The sequence below is a fragment of the Caloenas nicobarica genome, chromosome 10 (assembly GCF_036013445.1).
Source record: "Caloenas nicobarica isolate bCalNic1 chromosome 10, bCalNic1.hap1, whole genome shotgun sequence".
Classification (NCBI taxonomy): Eukaryota; Metazoa; Chordata; class Aves; order Columbiformes; family Columbidae; genus Caloenas; species Caloenas nicobarica.
Genome location: NC_088254.1, coordinates 3,256,022 through 3,274,399, shown reverse-complemented (window position 1 = coordinate 3,274,399; position 18,378 = coordinate 3,256,022). Strand labels below are relative to the sequence as shown.

At 47.5% G+C, this 18,378-nt stretch overlaps 1 protein-coding gene across 1 annotated transcript in view; it reads left to right on the top strand.

Annotated features, from left to right (window-relative positions):
- HCN4 (hyperpolarization activated cyclic nucleotide gated potassium channel 4) overlaps window positions 1-18,050 on the top strand; it is a 93,513-nt gene extending 75,463 nt beyond the window's left edge. The window contains exons 5-8 of the mRNA XM_065641697.1: window positions 998-1,144; window positions 2,984-3,224; window positions 4,930-5,094; window positions 16,504-18,050. Coding sequence (XP_065497769.1) covers window positions 998-1,144; window positions 2,984-3,224; window positions 4,930-5,094; window positions 16,504-18,050 — 2,100 coding nt within the window. The remainder of the gene's footprint in view (window positions 1-997; window positions 1,145-2,983; window positions 3,225-4,929; window positions 5,095-16,503) is intronic.
- Window positions 18,051-18,378: the final 328 nt, after the last annotated feature.

Sequence of the window (18,378 nt, the reverse complement as noted above, 5' to 3'; positions counted from 1 at the left end):
AGCACAGACTGTACAGAGAGCAGAGTGACACTGATGTGTGCAGGGGAGGTCTGTAACGAGCAAAAGTTTGGTAATTAGGCTCTTCAGCACAAGCTGCAGTAAAGGGACATTCAGAGACACAAAAGAGGGGAAAGAAGTATGGAAAAGGGGGAGCATAGTGCTTTTGTCTGCATTATTTACATGCTTAGGATCATTTTGGGTACTGCTGGGACACTGGGAGGGAGCATGGCCGTTGCAATGCACGCCCCGTGTCCCTGCAGCACCTTCAAGGCAAGTGGACCCATTTACAGTCCTGTGCCCTTGAGGAAGTGTCATTTGCTAATAGAAAGCACCATTCAGCCCCAAATACTGCTCTGGCATCTGTCAATGTGCCTTTATATTCCGCTCTAAATGACGTGATGGAAGTGTAAAACATTAGGTAAAAATACAGACAGGTTTGATAGCACATGTGCATGGGGCAATAGGTGAAGAAAATCTGCACCTGTGCAGCCCTAAGTGGGAGAGCAAAGGTGCCATCGTAGCTGGCACAGACGAGACCACAGAGGAGGAAACGCAGGCTGTGTGTGCTGCAGCTTCAACTGAATAACCGTCAGATTTCTATGTGTGTCCTTCAGTTTGTGCCGGTGAACATCCAAGGCAGAACTGTGTTCTGCTGTTCTGTACAGCCCCTGGTACCGTGGGTACCTGGGCTTGGCTGAGGCCTCACTGGTCACACATCCTGCTCAGCACCAGGGAATGAAGAGTTGTCACCTCTGTGTAACTGGCTGAGGAGAAATTCGAAAGTTAAAACATGGGGCAGCCATTTGGGAAATATAGCAAAGGTGTCTGCAAACTCCCCTTGTGTTCAGACAGTCTTCTGCACCAGATTTATCTGCCTAGGCCTGGCTTAATGTGAAGGAAGCAGGTATGGGTACAGTCTGCCATGTGCTTGTCCATGAGTGGGCACCGTTTGTTGCATGTCCTGGTAACTCCTTCTCTTCCTCTCTCCCCCGTGCAGTACAAACAAGTGGAGCAGTATATGTCCTTCCACAAGCTCCCCGCAGACATGCGGCAGCGCATCCACGATTACTACGAGCACCGCTACCAGGGGAAGATGTTTGATGAGGAGAGCATCCTGGGGGAGCTGAGCGAGCCTCTCCGCGAGGTGAGGAGAGGGTGGTGAACGGCAGCGCTTGTTGCTGTCGTCTTTGGCAGCTGTGGAGTTCCCGGTGCGCAGTGTCCTGTCCCAGTGCTTTGCTTTAGTGTCATGCCCAGCAGACAGGTGTCTGAACAGCCATAAAGGCCCCATTTTTCTTGAGACTGTGCCTGTTCTTCTTGGTGTAACTTTCTGGGAGAGCAAGGCCGAGAGGAACATGGTGCACAGCTTGGCTATGTTCATTCAAAGGGAGTGACTGTACCACCCACTGGTGTATGTCTGGGATTCCCTTGGTCACGGCAGAAGCCACCACTGTGGAGAGAGAAATCCAGGCCTTTGGCATTTGCAGGACTCCTGCCTGAGTCTGCGAATTGCTGCAGCACAAGTGCTGTCTGACATAAAGGCCATGGGGGCTACAGTGTGCAGGTCCTGACACCCACTAGTCATGCGAACAGCTATTAATACATCTGGGCACCTTTTGAGGCCGTGGTGATGTCTGGCCACGTCATCCCCTTTCTCAAAGTGCCTTGCTGTTACCTCACACTTCTCTCCCCACGCAAAAATGCACCACGGCATCTCAGTGAGCTCCCACTGCATGCTCCCTAACGTTACCTATAGCTCATATATTTATATAAACCTCTATGCAGTGTGCTGGCCTCATCTGTGCCTCATCCATCATCCGTACCAGCATGTAGGGTCAAAGGAAAGGAGGAGCAGGGCCCACACTTGAAAGGAGTCTCTACAGAAAACCCCTTTCCCCAGCCAAAGCCAACAATGCAGGTTCTCCCTAATATATGCCTTTAATATGTTACCCACGAGCACTAGAAGCAGTCTTCCTCCTGTCTTCCCCCTCCCTGGGTAATGTACTTCCATGGGAGGGAGAAGGAACTGAGGATCTACCAGCTGTATTTTAAAATAGTTCTGCCAGAGTCTCAAAGAGCAACCGTGAAAAGGACCCCGGTGAGGAGGAGGCACCTGCTTCCCCAGCCCTCTTTCTTCCTGCACAGATGCTCCTTCCTTGCTTGGCTGGAAGGTGTTGTGCTGAGGTGATTTACTCGATACCACTTTCTGCTGCTTTCAGAGTCTGAGCTGACACAGCACAGAGCAGCTCCTGTGCAGCAGAAAGTGCTGTTGCACCCTCCGAGTGACACCAGGCCACAGGAGGAGGCACAGTCCCTGTCTGCTCTATGACAGCTGAACAGCTGAATTGGGTTTTCTTCCTGCGAGGCTGATGATCCAGCCCATGCCCCAGTGACTGGTGGGCACCTCTCCCTCCCCTCCCTTGACACTGTCCGCAGCTGCTCAGGATAATTCTTTCTCTGAGAGCCTCGCCGCATTTGTGCTGTTTAATATCTCATTGACAAGGAAGGGCAACAGAGAACATAGGGCTGCCAAGGTGAGTTATGACATTTTCCCAGAGAGGAGCCCTGGGCTTTTTCATTCAGTGTTTCACCGAGGCTATGCACCTCTCTCGCAGTTCAAGGTTTCCTGCAGAAAGAGGTATATTGTGTCTGTTTGGGAGGTTGGGGAGTATTGTCCCTGCTCAAAGAGAAAGCAGATGAATGGAAGCAGTGAAGCGTGGTGTCAAGCTATCAGCTTCAGCTCGTGCTGCTAAACACTCTGAGCATCAAGAGGCCCACTCCAGCCCGTGCTCGGGGGAGCCAGACTAGGGGAACAGCGTCTTTTTTTGTTATTTTTAACTTTCTAATGTACAGGTCAAATGGGGGATCTTCATACGTTATTAGATGTTGACTGAATATATGTGTGTCTTTTCTGCTCCCTGTCCCACCTTTCCTCCCTCTCTCTCTTTCTCTCTCTGTCTCTCTTTTGCACTCACTTTGTGGTCAGGAAATCATAAACTTCAACTGCCGGAAGCTGGTTGCCTCCATGCCCCTCTTTGCCAATGCAGATCCCAACTTTGTGACGTCCATGTTGACCAAGTTGCGGTTCGAGGTGTTTCAGCCGGGGGATTACATCATCCGGGAGGGCACCATTGGCAAGAAGATGTACTTCATCCAGCACGGCGTGGTGAGCGTCCTCACCAAAGGCAACAAGGAGACCAAGCTGGCAGATGGCTCCTACTTTGGAGGTGCGTGTTGGTCCATCACCCACAGGAACCCCCACTGCTGTTGTTCATATATTCCTTAACTTGTCCTGGGCGTGCAAGGATGGCAACATGTGGAACTGATATCACAGGAACCTCTTCCTCGACCCTCTGTTCTTCTCACCTGTCTTGCAGCTTCCCATATAGTAAATTGTGCAATGAGAGATGACTCGGACTCATGGGCGGTACAGGAGTCTAGATAATAAATGATAACAAAACAGAGAAGGGGAACTTAGTTCTTGTTGATTCATTTCTTTTTGCCCCAAGCAAATTAACAGGTCTGTGAAACTGAGAACCTACAGAAAAAAAATAGAGCGTTCTCAATTCTCCAGGCACATTTATAGTGTTGCCTAGTCCTGCTGTCTGGCATCTATCATATGAGGTACTGTAGAAACTTGGAGGAAAAAACATAGCCCATCATCTCCCCAGCCTGTGGCTGAGCAAAATGTCGTGAAGGTCAGCAGGCAGGCGTAATGTATCAGCAGCAGACCTCTGGAACAGTCAGGTCAGAAAAGCCTATGAAACAAGATTTAGGATATTGCTCTTCTGAGTAACACAGAGGCACCCACCCAAGCCCTGCAGAGACCTCACTGACAGCCCAAGACAGGTCTCTGGTAGGTGCATGTTTCAGTACAAGCACTGAATGCACCACAGTTAATGGCCTACTGAGAGGGGGCAGAATGAAACCTGCCTTTCCTTCCCTTCTGTAAGGCCTCTTCTCTTTTAAAAAATCCCTATCGTGCATTTCCTACACTCTTCTTAGTCTCTTAGGTCCTTTGAAACAACCTTTCTGCATCTACCTGGAGTACAAGGATTCTGCACGTCCCTAGTAAGTTGGGTCAGTTTGCTGGGATTCAGAGTTACAGAGTTGGACTCAGGATACCCTGACTCTGACCAATTTGATTAAAGTTGCTGATGGCATTCAGTGTGTTTTAGATACCATACACACAGCTCCACACACACATTCGAAGATAACATGGTCTCGTAAGCATCGTGTCCTTAGGAAAGCAGCCTCAGGAGCTCTCCGCTGAGTGTTCAAGGAGCATCTGTGCCCAAGTCAGGCATTTATGGTAAAATCAAGGGCTTTCTGGTCTGTATCCAGCTGAGCATCCTCCTAGGAGTAGCTGACTGCAGTGTAAATACACCGAGAATTAGTAGGCAGCACTAATTCAGTTTAGTCTGACAATCTGTAAGCTTGTGGCACGTCTACAACAAACTTCGCAAACTTTGAAAAGACAAATGTTCCAGGCATGGGGATCAAAATTACTGCCAAGCACCAAAGCCACGGGTCAGCACAGAGCCTATACTACAAATCTAGAGAGAGGATTGGCTTCAATGGGAGCACAGCTTGACCTTCTGCTCCCAACGCCCATGAGGAGCTGGAGAAAGGCAGCTTCTCCACTCGAAATGCACGAATGGGATCTTTGATAATCCACCATAACAAAACTTGACTGGCTAATTAGATCAGCAGAATCCCCGGGGTGCAACTGTGTGTAGCAGCTGCCACAGCTGAGCCCCCTGGTATTTTTAAATGTTATTGCATATTCAGAATATTACCGCTGTTCATGTTTTCAGTGGGAGAGCAGGTAGAGTCCAGCTTGTGAGGAGACTGGGTGTGACAGTGCCAGGGCTTGTGTCACGGGGTGACGGTGTCTGTCCCCATGTTCTCAGGCTGGGTCTTTCATTCCAGAAATCTGCCTGCTGACGCGTGGCCGCCGTACAGCCAGCGTGCGAGCTGATACCTACTGCCGGCTCTACTCCCTCTCCGTGGACAACTTCAACGAGGTGCTGGAGGAGTATCCCATGATGCGGCGAGCTTTCGAAACTGTGGCTCTTGACAGGCTGGACAGAATTGGTAAGTAAAAGGTGTGAGGGTCTCCTTCCCATTACCTGCTGCCCTGGCACCCCATCTCCATAGAATCATAGAATGGTTTGGGTTAGAAGGGACCTCAAAGATCACATAGGTCCGTAGTTCCTTTGCCAGAGTTGTGAACTGAAGGAGATTCCAGCCTGTCTCTTCTTGCCTGACTTCAGCTCCTGCAAGGTGCCCCATTCACAATCATTTAAATCCCCATCTTTCTCACTCCTTTTCTCTCACACCTACACATTTCTGCCTGCTCCTGCTTTCATTTGTTTGCCTTCCTAAGAGGTCTTTTTGAAGAATCTAGATCTGCAATCTGAGTCCATCAGGGCCGTGCTGATGAATTCACTGCATTTTGAATTTTAGCTCAGAATGTGTAAGTACCCACAGCCTCTCAGGTACAAGAGAAAACAGCCCAGGCTGTGAGCGCAAAGTCCTGCAAGCAAACCCCAGTATTTCACTGAAGTGTTCTGTGGCAGAAGTAATCTCTCAGCACGGGGACTGGAGTATTTGTTAGAGTGTGACCTGGTTTTGCAGGGGTGTGGTTGTTGGTATTAATTTTTTGTAAGACAAAAACTGGCAGCGACGTTGATGAGGAAGAGGATTCTTCTCTGGTATATCAATGCATAATGAAATGCAGACCATAATGCTCCTTTTTGGGACCTTTTTTTTTTCTGTTCATATTTGTCAAGCAGCTGGAGGAGCAGGTAGTGCTGTAGGGAAGGGAAAGCTTTGGGTGCTTTCTGATCCTAAAGAGACTCTTGTGCAAAGCTGTCAACCAAACACAACCACAGAGGACCTGCCCAGCTGGCCATCAGAGCCCAACTATAAATATATTCAGGAGAAATAGGCACCTGATGGAACGAGGCATGGAACAATCGATAAAAAGCTAACCTCCCACAGCCCAAAGTAAACACAGGTAACCAAAGAGTATTACTGGATTGTTCTAGCTCATAGTGACCCATCCCAGGATGATCTTGTGTCTGTGGGAGAAATCACCTGTGCTGCAAATATCTTTGTCTAAATAGAAAAGCCAAGGATATTATCCCTTGGTCATAACCAGAGGTGTTTAACACAGAGAGATTAAGTGACAAGGTTGTGCAAGCGGTCTTTGCAGAGCAGAGGACCAAGCATCACAGAGTCCCAGTCTAACTCCTTTAGCTGCTTATTCTGCATCTCCTAAAACCGCATGCATTTTCATCGCTTTTCAGACTCAAAAAGGTCAGCGTGGGTCTGAGTACAGTGCAGGGGCAGGAGGATGATGGGGTGAGGGGGTAGGAAATAAGCTGGCATCCCAGCAAGGGGTGCGGTGCCTTTGGGGCTTTTCGTGCCAGGAACACTGTATTCTGTGCATCTCATTACCTGCTGCAAATCAGAAAGTGTGACCCCTGAGGAAAAGGTTATGAGCTAAATATGTCGAATTTGGCAAAGCCCACACTAATGAGGCCCTAGTGTAAGTGGCTATAGTCCCATCACTCGGTTTATTTAAATTAGACTGTACAAAGCCCTAAGAAAATGTAATGTCAGGCGCAACCAGGGATGGGCCAGCTTGACTTTATGTCCAATTCTTCATCTTTAGACGGTCACTGCTGCTCAGCACCCTAGTCTGACGCTCTCTGTGACTGTGTATACAGGTGGGCAGGGTGTCCTGTGCCCCTTGGCTTTTGCTTTGGGTGCTACTGCACACACAACTGAAATTAATGGAAAATTCTGAACCAGCGTGAAGAGCCTCGCATGCTTCTTCCCCTTGGAGAAATTCCCTTCTACGCTCAGCAGCAAAATATCAGTGTAAGGTCAGAAGGTGACACGGAGCTACTAGAATGACAGGCCCTTTGGAGCAGAGCACTGGCACTGTCCTCTCCTCCTTTTGCCATTCTGCTGACCTGAGACAGCATCAGTCCTGTGCCATATAAAATGCAGAGACCTTCAGAGTCGTACATTTAAAATCCCTTTTTCCCTGGCAATCAGATTTGAGAGCTGCCTGTTCTCTCATCCTCTGCTATTGCAAAATAGCATCTTGATAGCACCTTCCAACTCTGTTGTGCCCAACACTCTGGAATTTCATAAATAACCTGAGGGAGTTATGCACACCCTACTAAAACTAGCAGATCCTATGGAAATCCTTGTCTTTATAAATAAGGCATTTCTTCACCTTCCCCCGAAGCGTGCACCATCCAGAAAGAGCAGTGCAGTAGCTGCATTAGTCTGCATGGATTGACAGGCTGGGATTCCACAAACGTTTGTGTCCCTGCTTCACTCTGCGCTCTGAGTAACTTCAGACTCTGAGTAACTCCTCAACCTGCAGAACGTCACACGCTTAACGCTCGATGGGCTCCGGGCCTGAAGACTGAGACTCAAGAAAATTAGGCTGATCACTGATTAATGACCATTTTATCACTGACTGAATCTTCCTCTTTTTCTTGTTCTTGACCAAGCTGTAAAATTCTTTGTCGTATTTGTTCAGTTCTCCAGTGAGTAATTCTTTGTGTGACAAGCATTTGTGAATCGGCCCAGTTTGTGATGCACCAGTTACGTAAGTCACATCGTTCTGTTCTTGACTGGCTTTGAAACTGGCTTTCAGTGACCACTGAAGCTTAAAATTAGATTTTCACAACTGTTCGCACTTGTAAAACACAACCGCTTAAATGTTCATTGAAAGTAAATACAATATGGGTCGTGAATATTGTCGAGTCAAAATTCACTGATGCGTTGAAAAAATATTGGGGGACAATTATTGTCTATTGTTCATTGTGCTGTAATAAATACCATAAATGTGCGGCATAAAGTTGCTTACCATCCGTGCCGAGGTTGCTGGTGAGAGCTCAGAGCATGCTTAAAGCCAGAGGAAGTTATTTATTCATTTTTGACAGGAATTTTTCACCACGTAGTTTGCAATGCATACACTTTGAATGCCACTTGCATATGTTGCAGTTAACCCAGGGTTAAAAGTGCCTTGCACTTCCTCCAGGCATTGCAGATGCTAAAAAACTAAAGCTAAGACAGCACAATAGCAGTCTCCAAATATGATCATATAATAGTGTTGCAGTACAAGAGTGTCTGTTCAAGGTAGATATTATAGTGGTAGAAATTGGAAAAGCTTTATCATATAAGCAAACCCACAAGAATAGCTGTTGCCAAACTTTTTGACTGGGCACCCTGTTTATCAGCTCGTGATCATGCTTTGGCAATTGAAATCCTGTTGGGTTTGCAGCCCCGCTTGTCTAGGTCGTGCCTAACGCTCTGGGATCTGCTGCCTCAGAGGAAGGCCTGGCCTGCCTTGGGCTGGCTGAACTGGGAATGAGAAGAGCCGGGATCTGTGCCAAGCGCTGCCACAAATTCTCTTTGTCCTTGTCGTGCCTTTGCTCTGTGCCTCAGCACCTCGTCTCTTCCACAGGGAAAATAAAACTAACACAGGTGGAGCTCCGTCTTTGAATGCTTCTTAGCTGCCGTGTGGCAGGAGCCTTGCAAGATCATCCGAATAAATGAAACGGACTGAAATGTGTGTAAATTAAACAATAAGTACTCAGCATAAATTTTACACTCTATCTGCATTCTAGTCCCAAATTTGTTTGCTGTATGCAGGTGAGTAACCCCCAAAGAGCTGCACATGTCAGATGAGATCTGGACAGGCTGGAGAGTTGGGCAGGGAAAAATTTAATGAAATATAACAAGGGAAAATGTAGAGTCTTACATCTGGGCAGGAACAACCCCAGGTTCCAGTATAGGTTGGGGAATGACCTATTAGAGAGCAGCATAGGGGGAAGGGACCTGGGGGTCCTGGTGGACAGCAGGATGACCATGAGCCAGCACTGGGCCCTTGTGGCCAGGAAGGCCAATGGGACCTGGGGTGGATTAGAAGGGGGGTGGTCAGTAGGTCGAGAGAGGTTCTCCTGCCCCTCTACTCTGCCCTGGTGAGACCTCATCTGGAATATTGTGTCCAGTTCTGGGCCCCTCAGTTCAAGAAGGACAGGGAACTGCTGGAGAGAGTCCAGCGCAGCCACGAAGATGCTGAAGGGAGTGGAGCATCTCCCATGTGAGGAAAGGCTGAGGAGCTGGGGCTCTTGAGCTTGGAGGAGACTGAGGGGTGACCATAAATATATAAAGGGTGGGTGTCGTGAGGATGGAGCCAGGCTCTTCTCAGTGACAACCAACAGTAAGACAAGGGGTAATGGGTTCAAGCTGGAACACAAGAGGTTCCACTTAAATTTGAGAAGAAGCTCAGTGAGGCTGACGGAACACTGGACCAGGCTGCCCAGGGAGGTTGTGGAGTCTCCTTCTCTGGAGATATTCAAAACCCGCCTGGACGCCTTCCTGTGTAACCTCATCTGGGTGTTCCTGCTGTGGCGGGGGGATTGGACTGGATGAGCTTTTGAGGTCCTTTCCAATCCCTGACATTCTGTGATTCTGTGATTCTGTGATAAGGCTGTATACATATCTGTATATACTTATTTGAGTCTGCTGATACAGGCGCAGGTGATGTACAGATACAAGTTCCCATGGCCCAGGTAAACAATGGTAGAGTGTGTGTGCTTTGGGAGAAAGCTGTATTTCAAATCACATTGAACTCTGTCCAGCCCTTTAAGGAGGTGGAATCTTATTTATTATCCAGGTACTGAGCAGGTGAGGGTGTCCGTGGCTGACAAGAGATAACACAGGTTGTCCAGTGTTGTGTCCGCTCTAATAGCTTGAATAACCCACAAACATAACTATGAGGAATCAAAGTACCGCCGTGTGTATTCCTCTGACTTGAAATCCTCTCCCATCATTTCCAACGGTGCAGTGTGGAGATCTGAATCTGACTTTTATAGTCAGCAGAGAGAAAAAGGCCTTTAGAGTGTGATTTGTCTTCTCCTAAGGTGACTATCCAAAATAGCTCAGGTGAATCCCGCCCTGGAAATGCTGACTGGCACAGGTATGCAGGGCAGGAGCCTGGACTTCAGCAGGAATGGAATATTTGAAGTTGTTTTTATTTGGAAGCAAAGGCCCAAATTCAGAGTATTTGCTGTTCAGCCTGAGGAAAGATGACAGCAACCCACCAGCCGTGCGTGAATGCAGATTACTTCAGCTTAATTAAGGTGAACCGGCAACCCTGTTCACCTGAGTATGAAGTGCCATTTCTCATGCAAAACTCTAGAAGGAAAATAAAGCCAAAGACACCCCAGCAGAAGGGACAGTGCAGGGTGGTGATGAGATCCAGGGAGACCTGTATTTGAGTTTGTAAATGACCTTGATCACATCAGTTTATCCCATCCCATGTCTACCTTGCAGGGCGCAACTTCTCTGGGCAGTTTGGTCTCCTAGGCAGGAGTCACCAGGGCTACCAAGGGGTAGTTGATTTGCTGGGAGACAAGAAGAAAAGTGAGGGAGTTGAGGGAGTTGTAGGAGATGAAGTATATTTGTGCCTCATCTCCATGGGTCCCTCGAGTTAATGGATTCCTTTTATATTCAGGCAGCCACATCCACGCCTCTTTGCATCTGCATCAAAATAAAACAGCCGTTCAGATGGCATTTTACCATTCCAACACCTTTAAAAATAATTTTCAACCCTCTCCTTAATTATATGAAGTAGGGCCTGTTTCCCAGCCACACCTCTAGACTGAGGGGACTTTTCTGCCTGGAAGGCGGCCCAGCAGCTATCTGCAACCAGAGCAGCTGACGGAGAAGCAGCGCTCGCGTGGCCGGTGTCTGCCCGAGCGCGTCCCCGTCACAGCTGTCAGCTCCAGCAGGCGCTGAGGATGGAGCGCAGGAGCTCTGACTGCAGACACGAGAATTGGAGGAGCAGGCAGCTCTTTGGTTTCAGTCTGCAGCCATAAGTAACAGCCAGGACACCGTGCAGCCCAGGGCGTCACAGGCGCTCCAGAATTACACATTCTTACACCCATCCGTGGATATCCACAGTTTGCTCTAGATAGCTCTATATATCCAGTTTATTTTTTTTTTTCTGCAAAGCTCTGTATGATGGGCATAGAGGGGAAGTGAAGAGCTTACTTAATTTATAAAGTTTTGTTTAACTGTCATGAGATTCATCAGACAACATTATTCACTGTGTATCATTTGACCTGCAGCCTTTTGGCCCAGTTAAAGTTTGTGTTCTGTCTGTTCAAGGAGATGCCACAGATTTTGAAAGATGTCTGTTCGGTTTATGGGAGAGGAGAAGCAATCAGTGGCAGACCTGAGCAGTAAGGGAGGGAAGACCTCCACTTGGGAAGATAGAGAATTGTCCATTTTACATTTTTGAACTCATTATTGTTTGTTAAGATGGGTAATAAGACAGCAGATTCAGCTAACCTCCCCAGTAAAATTTATTTCCCTTATAATATGGCATTTAGGTTTCCCACAATAAAACCGCTGTGTGTGGGTATAATTCCACATCGGCTTGCAGGGGAGAAGGGGATATTGTACTTTAAATGTACCAGCCAAGTTCAGCTGATCCAGCTTTAGGGAGAGAAATGAAGCTGCAGGTGCAGGCGGGTGCTGCCTTGTGCATCTCGTGGCACAAGAACACACGTACAGCAAATACTGCACAGCGGTTCGAGAGCTGCACATCCAGCTTGTAGTGTATTTACACAGCCAGGCTCTCAGGGAAGTTAATCTGAATTAGTTTCTAGGGCAAATTTGTTAAGTGCACCAGACTCCTCTGTGGCTGCTCTTAGATGTGATCCGGCTGGCTTGGCTTTGCTTCCACAAGCTGCTTTAATTGTGAGCAGAAACCTTTACATGCCATTTAATACAGTTCAGTGTGGGTTAACCTACCGCCGAGAGAAAGTCAGGCTTGAACAGGAAAAGAGCACATATACTGGGTGTTAAGAACTATTTTCAAATCTCTGTTCCAGCTAGTTTCCCTTCATACATACTAGCAAGGAGAGGAGGGCTAAGGAGAATCTCCATCCCCTGATGGATGCGGGGGCAACATAGTGACCCAAGATGAATAATAAGAAGCGAAGACCTGAAAGAAGTCACCATGTGTCACTTGGACAGCAGGCCAGGGCATAAGCCAGCCTAATAAAGTGAGATTATTTCAAATACATGCAAATTCAGAGAGGAATTTAGTGACCTGAATTCTTAAACTGCAGCCGGTGGGCTTAGAGCTGAAAAGAGAAATTAACAGAAAGTCAGAGCTAATTTCCCCTGTGTCTGTGCAGAATTTTAACAACTGAAGGCTAATTTTGATTATTTGATGGAAGAATTATTGTTGAGTGCTGGCTCCTTTTATGAAATCACATGAGCCTTTCTCCCTGGTCTTTTGTGTGCTATCTACAGTTGAGGAAAATCTGACTTTGCGGTTCTTTATTAAGGGAGCAACATCTATTTGCTTAGTTTCCATAATTTTACATACCCTGCTCCTCTTCAAAGCACCAGTAGCTTTGCAGTGAACATCTTCTAGGCTTTAAATATATTCCTTTTTTTTGTTTTCTTCCTTCCCCCTGTATTTAGCCTATTGTTCCAGTGAGGAAAATAGGGAATTTTTAGAACCCAGAGCACTCGATTGATGGTATTTATTTTTATCTATGGGGAAAAAAAAAATCATATTGTGTGAGGAGCTGTACAAAGTGAACAAAAAACTCAGTTGTGCCGTGGAGACCTTTTAGTCCTAAGTCCTTTAACTGACTGTGCTCCGGTAGCAATTTCATAATTAAGACAACGAGGAGAAATAAACTCAGAACCACCGGCCCAAGCAAACTTAGTTCTGCTGCCTTGTTCCACCGTTGGCTTCTGTTTCATGCGGGACCTTAGTCAGACCTGTCAGGAAAATGTCTTTATCCCAGCAGGACTCTGCCTGCTCTCATCTGCTGCTGCTTGGAAGGAGGATTTTCTTCAGAAGCAACTAATAAGACTTAACGTTGGTGTGTGGAAACATCATGTAAATGATACAATTAATTAGAATGGTGGAACCGATTAATTTCTTGGTTTGCTAACCAGTGACAATTTTGAAAAATTATTTGGAAAAATTGCAATATTCTGTTTTAAAAAAAAAAAAAAAAAAACAAAAAAGAGAAGGTGTTTGCTGGAACTGCTTTATCAATTTGACACAAATTTAAGGAGCTTTGATCAAACCTTTTTCCGGTAAATAGTATGCATGTTTGGAAAATGTTAGCATATTCTCTATCTAGGGCTGTGCCGAGGAAACCACAGTCTGCTGTTCAGGTCTTTCTGTGTTTTCAAGAGCTCCGGTTATGAAAACATCAGTCCCCTCAATTCATCCATGCAGGTCTGATTAACATCGCTGTGGGTTCTCATTTGAATTGAGGGCAGCACTGGAAATTGCAGCCTATTCAAGCACAGACGAGCAAATCAGAAGCCAAAGACAGGTGAGATGGAATTAAAAGAGTGAGCTGAGGTGTGATGATGGAAACACCGAGCGGTTGCTGGTATTGAGCTTTTTGGAAAGCTGCACTAGCAACATCTGCTGTTTCTCCTTCTTCTACCCCTTGCTGTTCCTCCTCAGCCCAGTTTTGCTACAGTCTGTTAGCAAGAAAGCAAATGTGGTTTGGCATTTTTTTTCCCTGGCTGCTTTGAACTCAGTGTGCCGTCTCCCATCCGCATCCTGACCTCGCTGTTGTGCAAGGTAGCGACAGGTTCCCCATGCTGGGATTTGTACCTTCAACTCCAGAAAGAACGATTTACAAACCTGCAGTCTGAATCCCTCTTTAACTCATGCGCTGGCCAGAATCTCTCTTACCTGTCAGTTTTATTTAAGATGGGTTGGTTGTTCCTTCTCTTGAAGCAGTATTTCTGGTTCTGTTTAAGCAACTCTTTGCAATCTATTTTGTTTGTGGACACGTATGTGATTCTAGTAGATGCCAGGTGGAAATGACTGCGTTGACCCTCTGCGCCGTTCACTCACAGAATCACCGAATCACAGAATGTGATTTCACTCCGTTCACTGCAAAAATGCTCAGAAGTTTTAAGGTGACATTCATGCTCCCTCTGGTGTGCCTGGCTGCGTGAAAGGCAGGTGGATCTGTAGATAGGACGCTGTCTGTTCCAGTCCAGTATACAATGACACAGACATTATATACATTTTTGCTCATTTTTTTAATGGGCTTGTCTAAAATCACAATATCTCTTAGGTCCTCCTGGAACTGAAGGGAATGGTTCTTAGCAGCCTGTGAAGTTCCCTATAAATCAGTATCAAATCACCTCTTCTCTGAGAGAAGCTGAATATGTCGTACTTATTCACTGATGTTTTTCAAGCCTGATTCTTGTGGTTATTTTCTGTACCTTTTCATGCTTTGCAGCTGGACGCCAGAACTGAAACATCATACTGTATGCCTTCCCAGCATTATATGTGATAGTGACTAGTATCTCCCTTATACTTTACAATTTCCTCCTTAATTGTGCAATAATTGTTTCACGTTTTTCTGGTGGTAGATTTGGAACTCAACTATTTCTTTTCAAGATTCCACCATTTCAGAGCTCCTTTCTAGGACACCAGGGTACCAGCTACTGTCTTCAGAAGGTCATTCCAGTTCTTTGCTGCCAGGCGTTTGATTTTACATTTGGCTAGAGTAAGAGGCATGTCCTTAAACTCTTTAATCTTTTACAGATGTAAAATATACATCATACATTAAAACACCCAAATGACAATCCAGATGTCATCTGTGCACAGGGATGTACCCCTGTCTGTACGTAGAGATCTGAGAAGGAAATTCCTCCGGAATCTCACTGGGCTCTACTACCCAACGTGGCCATCCACTCTTAATCATTCCTCCTCGGAAACCATCTGCTGGCCAGTTTAAATTAGAATGCTGTATGGGACAAAATAAATATCATACTGTGGGCTTATTTCATCATATCAATGATTGACTTACCGTGAGAGTTGCAATTTCATGAAAGCATGAAGACAAATTTAGTGGACAAGGCCTTGGTTGCAGGAAACTTAATTGAGCTGAGCTGTGCTGCCAGCCTTTAATTCTTAAAGCATGACATGATTTGGGGGTTGAAATACAGAAAAAGAGGGCCTTCCACATCCAGGCCTCCTTTCCATACCTGCTGCTATGTCATGCTCTGTAAATCCACAGCATTTGGCAAGATGCTGTGTGTTTGCCCTGGTCCTGTGCAGGAGTGAGAAGCGATCAGCCAGGAACCAGCAGAAATGACATTTGAATCAGAGCAGAGTTTTCTCTGAGGATGCATTTGGTTCAGGAGCAGGGTTAATACAGCTTTTGATCTGATCCAAACTGGCTGGTGCCTCATCTAGAGGTGACCCCTCTGTGCTCACCTCCTGAGCTTCAGCTACAAAGTGAACTGTGTACAGACACGCAACCAGGGCCAGGGATGTGTGCGCACACACAGACGCAGAACCCTTCCAATCCGAACAGCTTCCGTAAAATAAAGTGAAAAGGAAGCCCATAGGCAGGTGCTATCCACACTGATTTTGTAAGAAAATCATTCAAACCAGCATATACCAGCTCTTTATAAATCAATGCTGGCACAGTTACCAATTTGCACGCTGTCATGAGAACAGAGTTATGAAAACCATTATGCAGAGAGCTTGTCCACATCAGAAATCTTATTTTTTGAGAAGGCATTTGTGCTCTGGTGAAAGGGCCTCACGGGCAGCATCTCATCCCCCAGCGCTGACCAGTCCTGTCCTTCGGTCCAGCAGAGACCATCCCTTCAGTGCCAGCTGCGCGCTCAGGCCAGACAAACTCATTACGCCGCATTTTCCAGCCCATCGGAAAGGCAAAACGCTGAGCTAATATTTTGCTGCAGGTGAGGAAGTCCAGCTGGAACCTGATGTTTGCTGGCCTGCAGATTCCTTAAAGTTGGGGCTAGAAGGGCACGGCCAAGTAAGATGGGAGCTGCAGCTCTTACTTGGGCCAGCTGAGCTTTTCTAGCATGTAAAAGTCCTTCCATCCCTTATTCATAGAGAAATTTCCTTTCCACTAGAAACACATATTTTTCTCCGGATGGAGCATGTTGCACGAGGCAGATGAGGAAAAGGTGTAGCTGAAGAAGAGTAGCCGAAGACTCAGGAGACTTGGCTGGATTTACGTTTTTGAGGTTTTCCTTTGCAAACACAACAAAATGACAGCCTTTGGATTTATTCTCTTTTTCTAACGGAAGTTCAGATTGTGAGGTGCAAAATGGGAATCTTCCAGATTCATAAGCTTTACTACCAGTCTGCCACATTTACCAAAAGTGGCTTTACTGTCTAAGTCAGAATACGTGTCCTGTCAGGCACGTTTTTATGGGATCTTGAGGTTTGTTGATCATACGATGAAACCAGAGGATGTGATGTTTGTAGTCTTGTTGCTGGAGCACAGAGGCTGTGCACAGATCCCATAATGACAGAAAAAGTGCCAACAATCCGAGGAAGGTCTGGCAGGGAGCTTTGAGGAAGCCTCCCGTGCTTTGACGTATCCGAATGACACTTTTCTCTCTTCACTTTCTCTACAGGCAAGAAAAATTCCATTCTGCTGCATAAAGTCCAGCATGACCTCAATTCGGGTGTTTTCAACTACCAGGAGAACGAGATCATCCAGCAGATCGTGCAGCACGACAGGGAGATGGCACACTGCGCTCACAACGTCCAGGCCGCCGCCGCCGCCGCCGCGTCCACCCCCACCCCCGTCATCTGGACCCCGCTGATCCAGGCACCCCTGCAAGCTGCAGCGGCCACCACTTCTGTGGCTATAGCTCTGACCCACCACCCGCGCCTCCCCACTGCCATCTTCCGTCCTCCGGTGTCCGTGCTGGGTTCCTTGGGACAGCAAACCAACCAGACCCCGAGACAGCTGAAAAGGCTGCAGTCTCTAATCCCGTCGACGGGGCCGTCTGCCGTTGGCTCTCCCTCCAGTACTCCATCCCAGCTGCACACCCCAGGAGCAGAAACACCTTCGTCCTCTTCCTTCCACATCCAGCAGCTCGCAGGGTTCTCAGCTGCCGCCGGCTTAGGCCAGTTCCAGGTGGGATCCCCTCCGGGTGGCTCGAGCCAGCCGGGTTCCAGCGGCATGTCCTCGGTGGGGCCGAGCCAGTTCCAACATGCGCCTTCTGGGTCACCCCTGGGGACAGGTCAGCCCGTGCAGCAGCAGCAGCCGCCAGCCCTTCCCAGCGGTGGCTTTGGGCACTTCCAGCAAGCCACAACTAGCTCCCCATCAACATCACTCACCCAGCTCTCATCAAACTCACCCCCCAGTCTTCTCAACCAGTTCCAGCCCACCACAAGACCGCTGCAGGGGGGACAGTTACAGCAGCTCTCGGGCAGCGGGACTTTGGGGGGAATGAATCACTTCCAACCCCCTCTTTCTTCCAACTCTCCATCCTCCAGCCTCAGCCAGCTGGCACAGGCCTCTGCTGGGCCGTCCTCAGGCCTGTGCCAGACACATCCAAGTGCTTTAGGATCGTTAACTGGAACGATAGCCCAGCTCCACCAAGAACGGCCGCCTTTTGCCTCCGTGTCTCCGCTACAACAGTCTGGCGTCGCCTCTCCCTGTTACACCCCTTCTGGCCTTAGTCCTCCTAGTCAGAGCCCGGTGGCGACAAGAACTTTTCAGTGTGGCCCTTCGGGGGCCTCAGGCTCTCACGGATCTCTGCTCCTGCCTCAGACCGCCAGCCCACCTCCGCAGCTCCTGCCGTCCAAGAGCACGCTGCCCGTGCCGCCGGGACGTCTGAACCAGGACATCAAGTTGATTTCTGCTTCCCAGCCATCTTTGCCCCAGGAGCTGGCTCAGACGCTGAGCCAAAGTTCTCCTCATTCCTCTAGAGAATCTATTTCCAGCTTCTCCCCTTTTCCTGGGGGAGGGACCGGACTTCTTGGGAAGCCTTGTAGCTCAATTCCTGGGCGTGTGACTTTACCGCGTCAGATGTCCTCAGGTTCTTTACCGCATCCGCTGGTGTTTGGGGCCGGCGCTGCAGGCGCTCTGACTGCTGGCGGGCGGAAAGAATCCATAGTGCTCACAGGGGATCTGGAACCTGTCAGATCCAAACTGCCCTCCAATTTGTGAGGACTCCTTCTGAGAGCTGGTTATGTCAGCCGTGCAATTCAGTTCCCGATTAGACTTTCATGAATCATATTTTTTTCCTTTTTTTTTCTCCTCCCCCTCTTTTTTCTCCATTTCTTTTATTTAGGTTTAACTGTGATTAGAAACAAACAAAAAACCACATGAAAAACAACAAAAAAAAAGAAGATAACCAGGTATTCTTAGAGCTATAGATTTTTGGTCACTTGATTTTATAGAATATTTTAATACATGGAACAAAAGGATATGAGCAAATTTAATCCAACGAGGTAACGCACAGATGAGGCGTGTGCCTGAGCTGGAACATATGAAT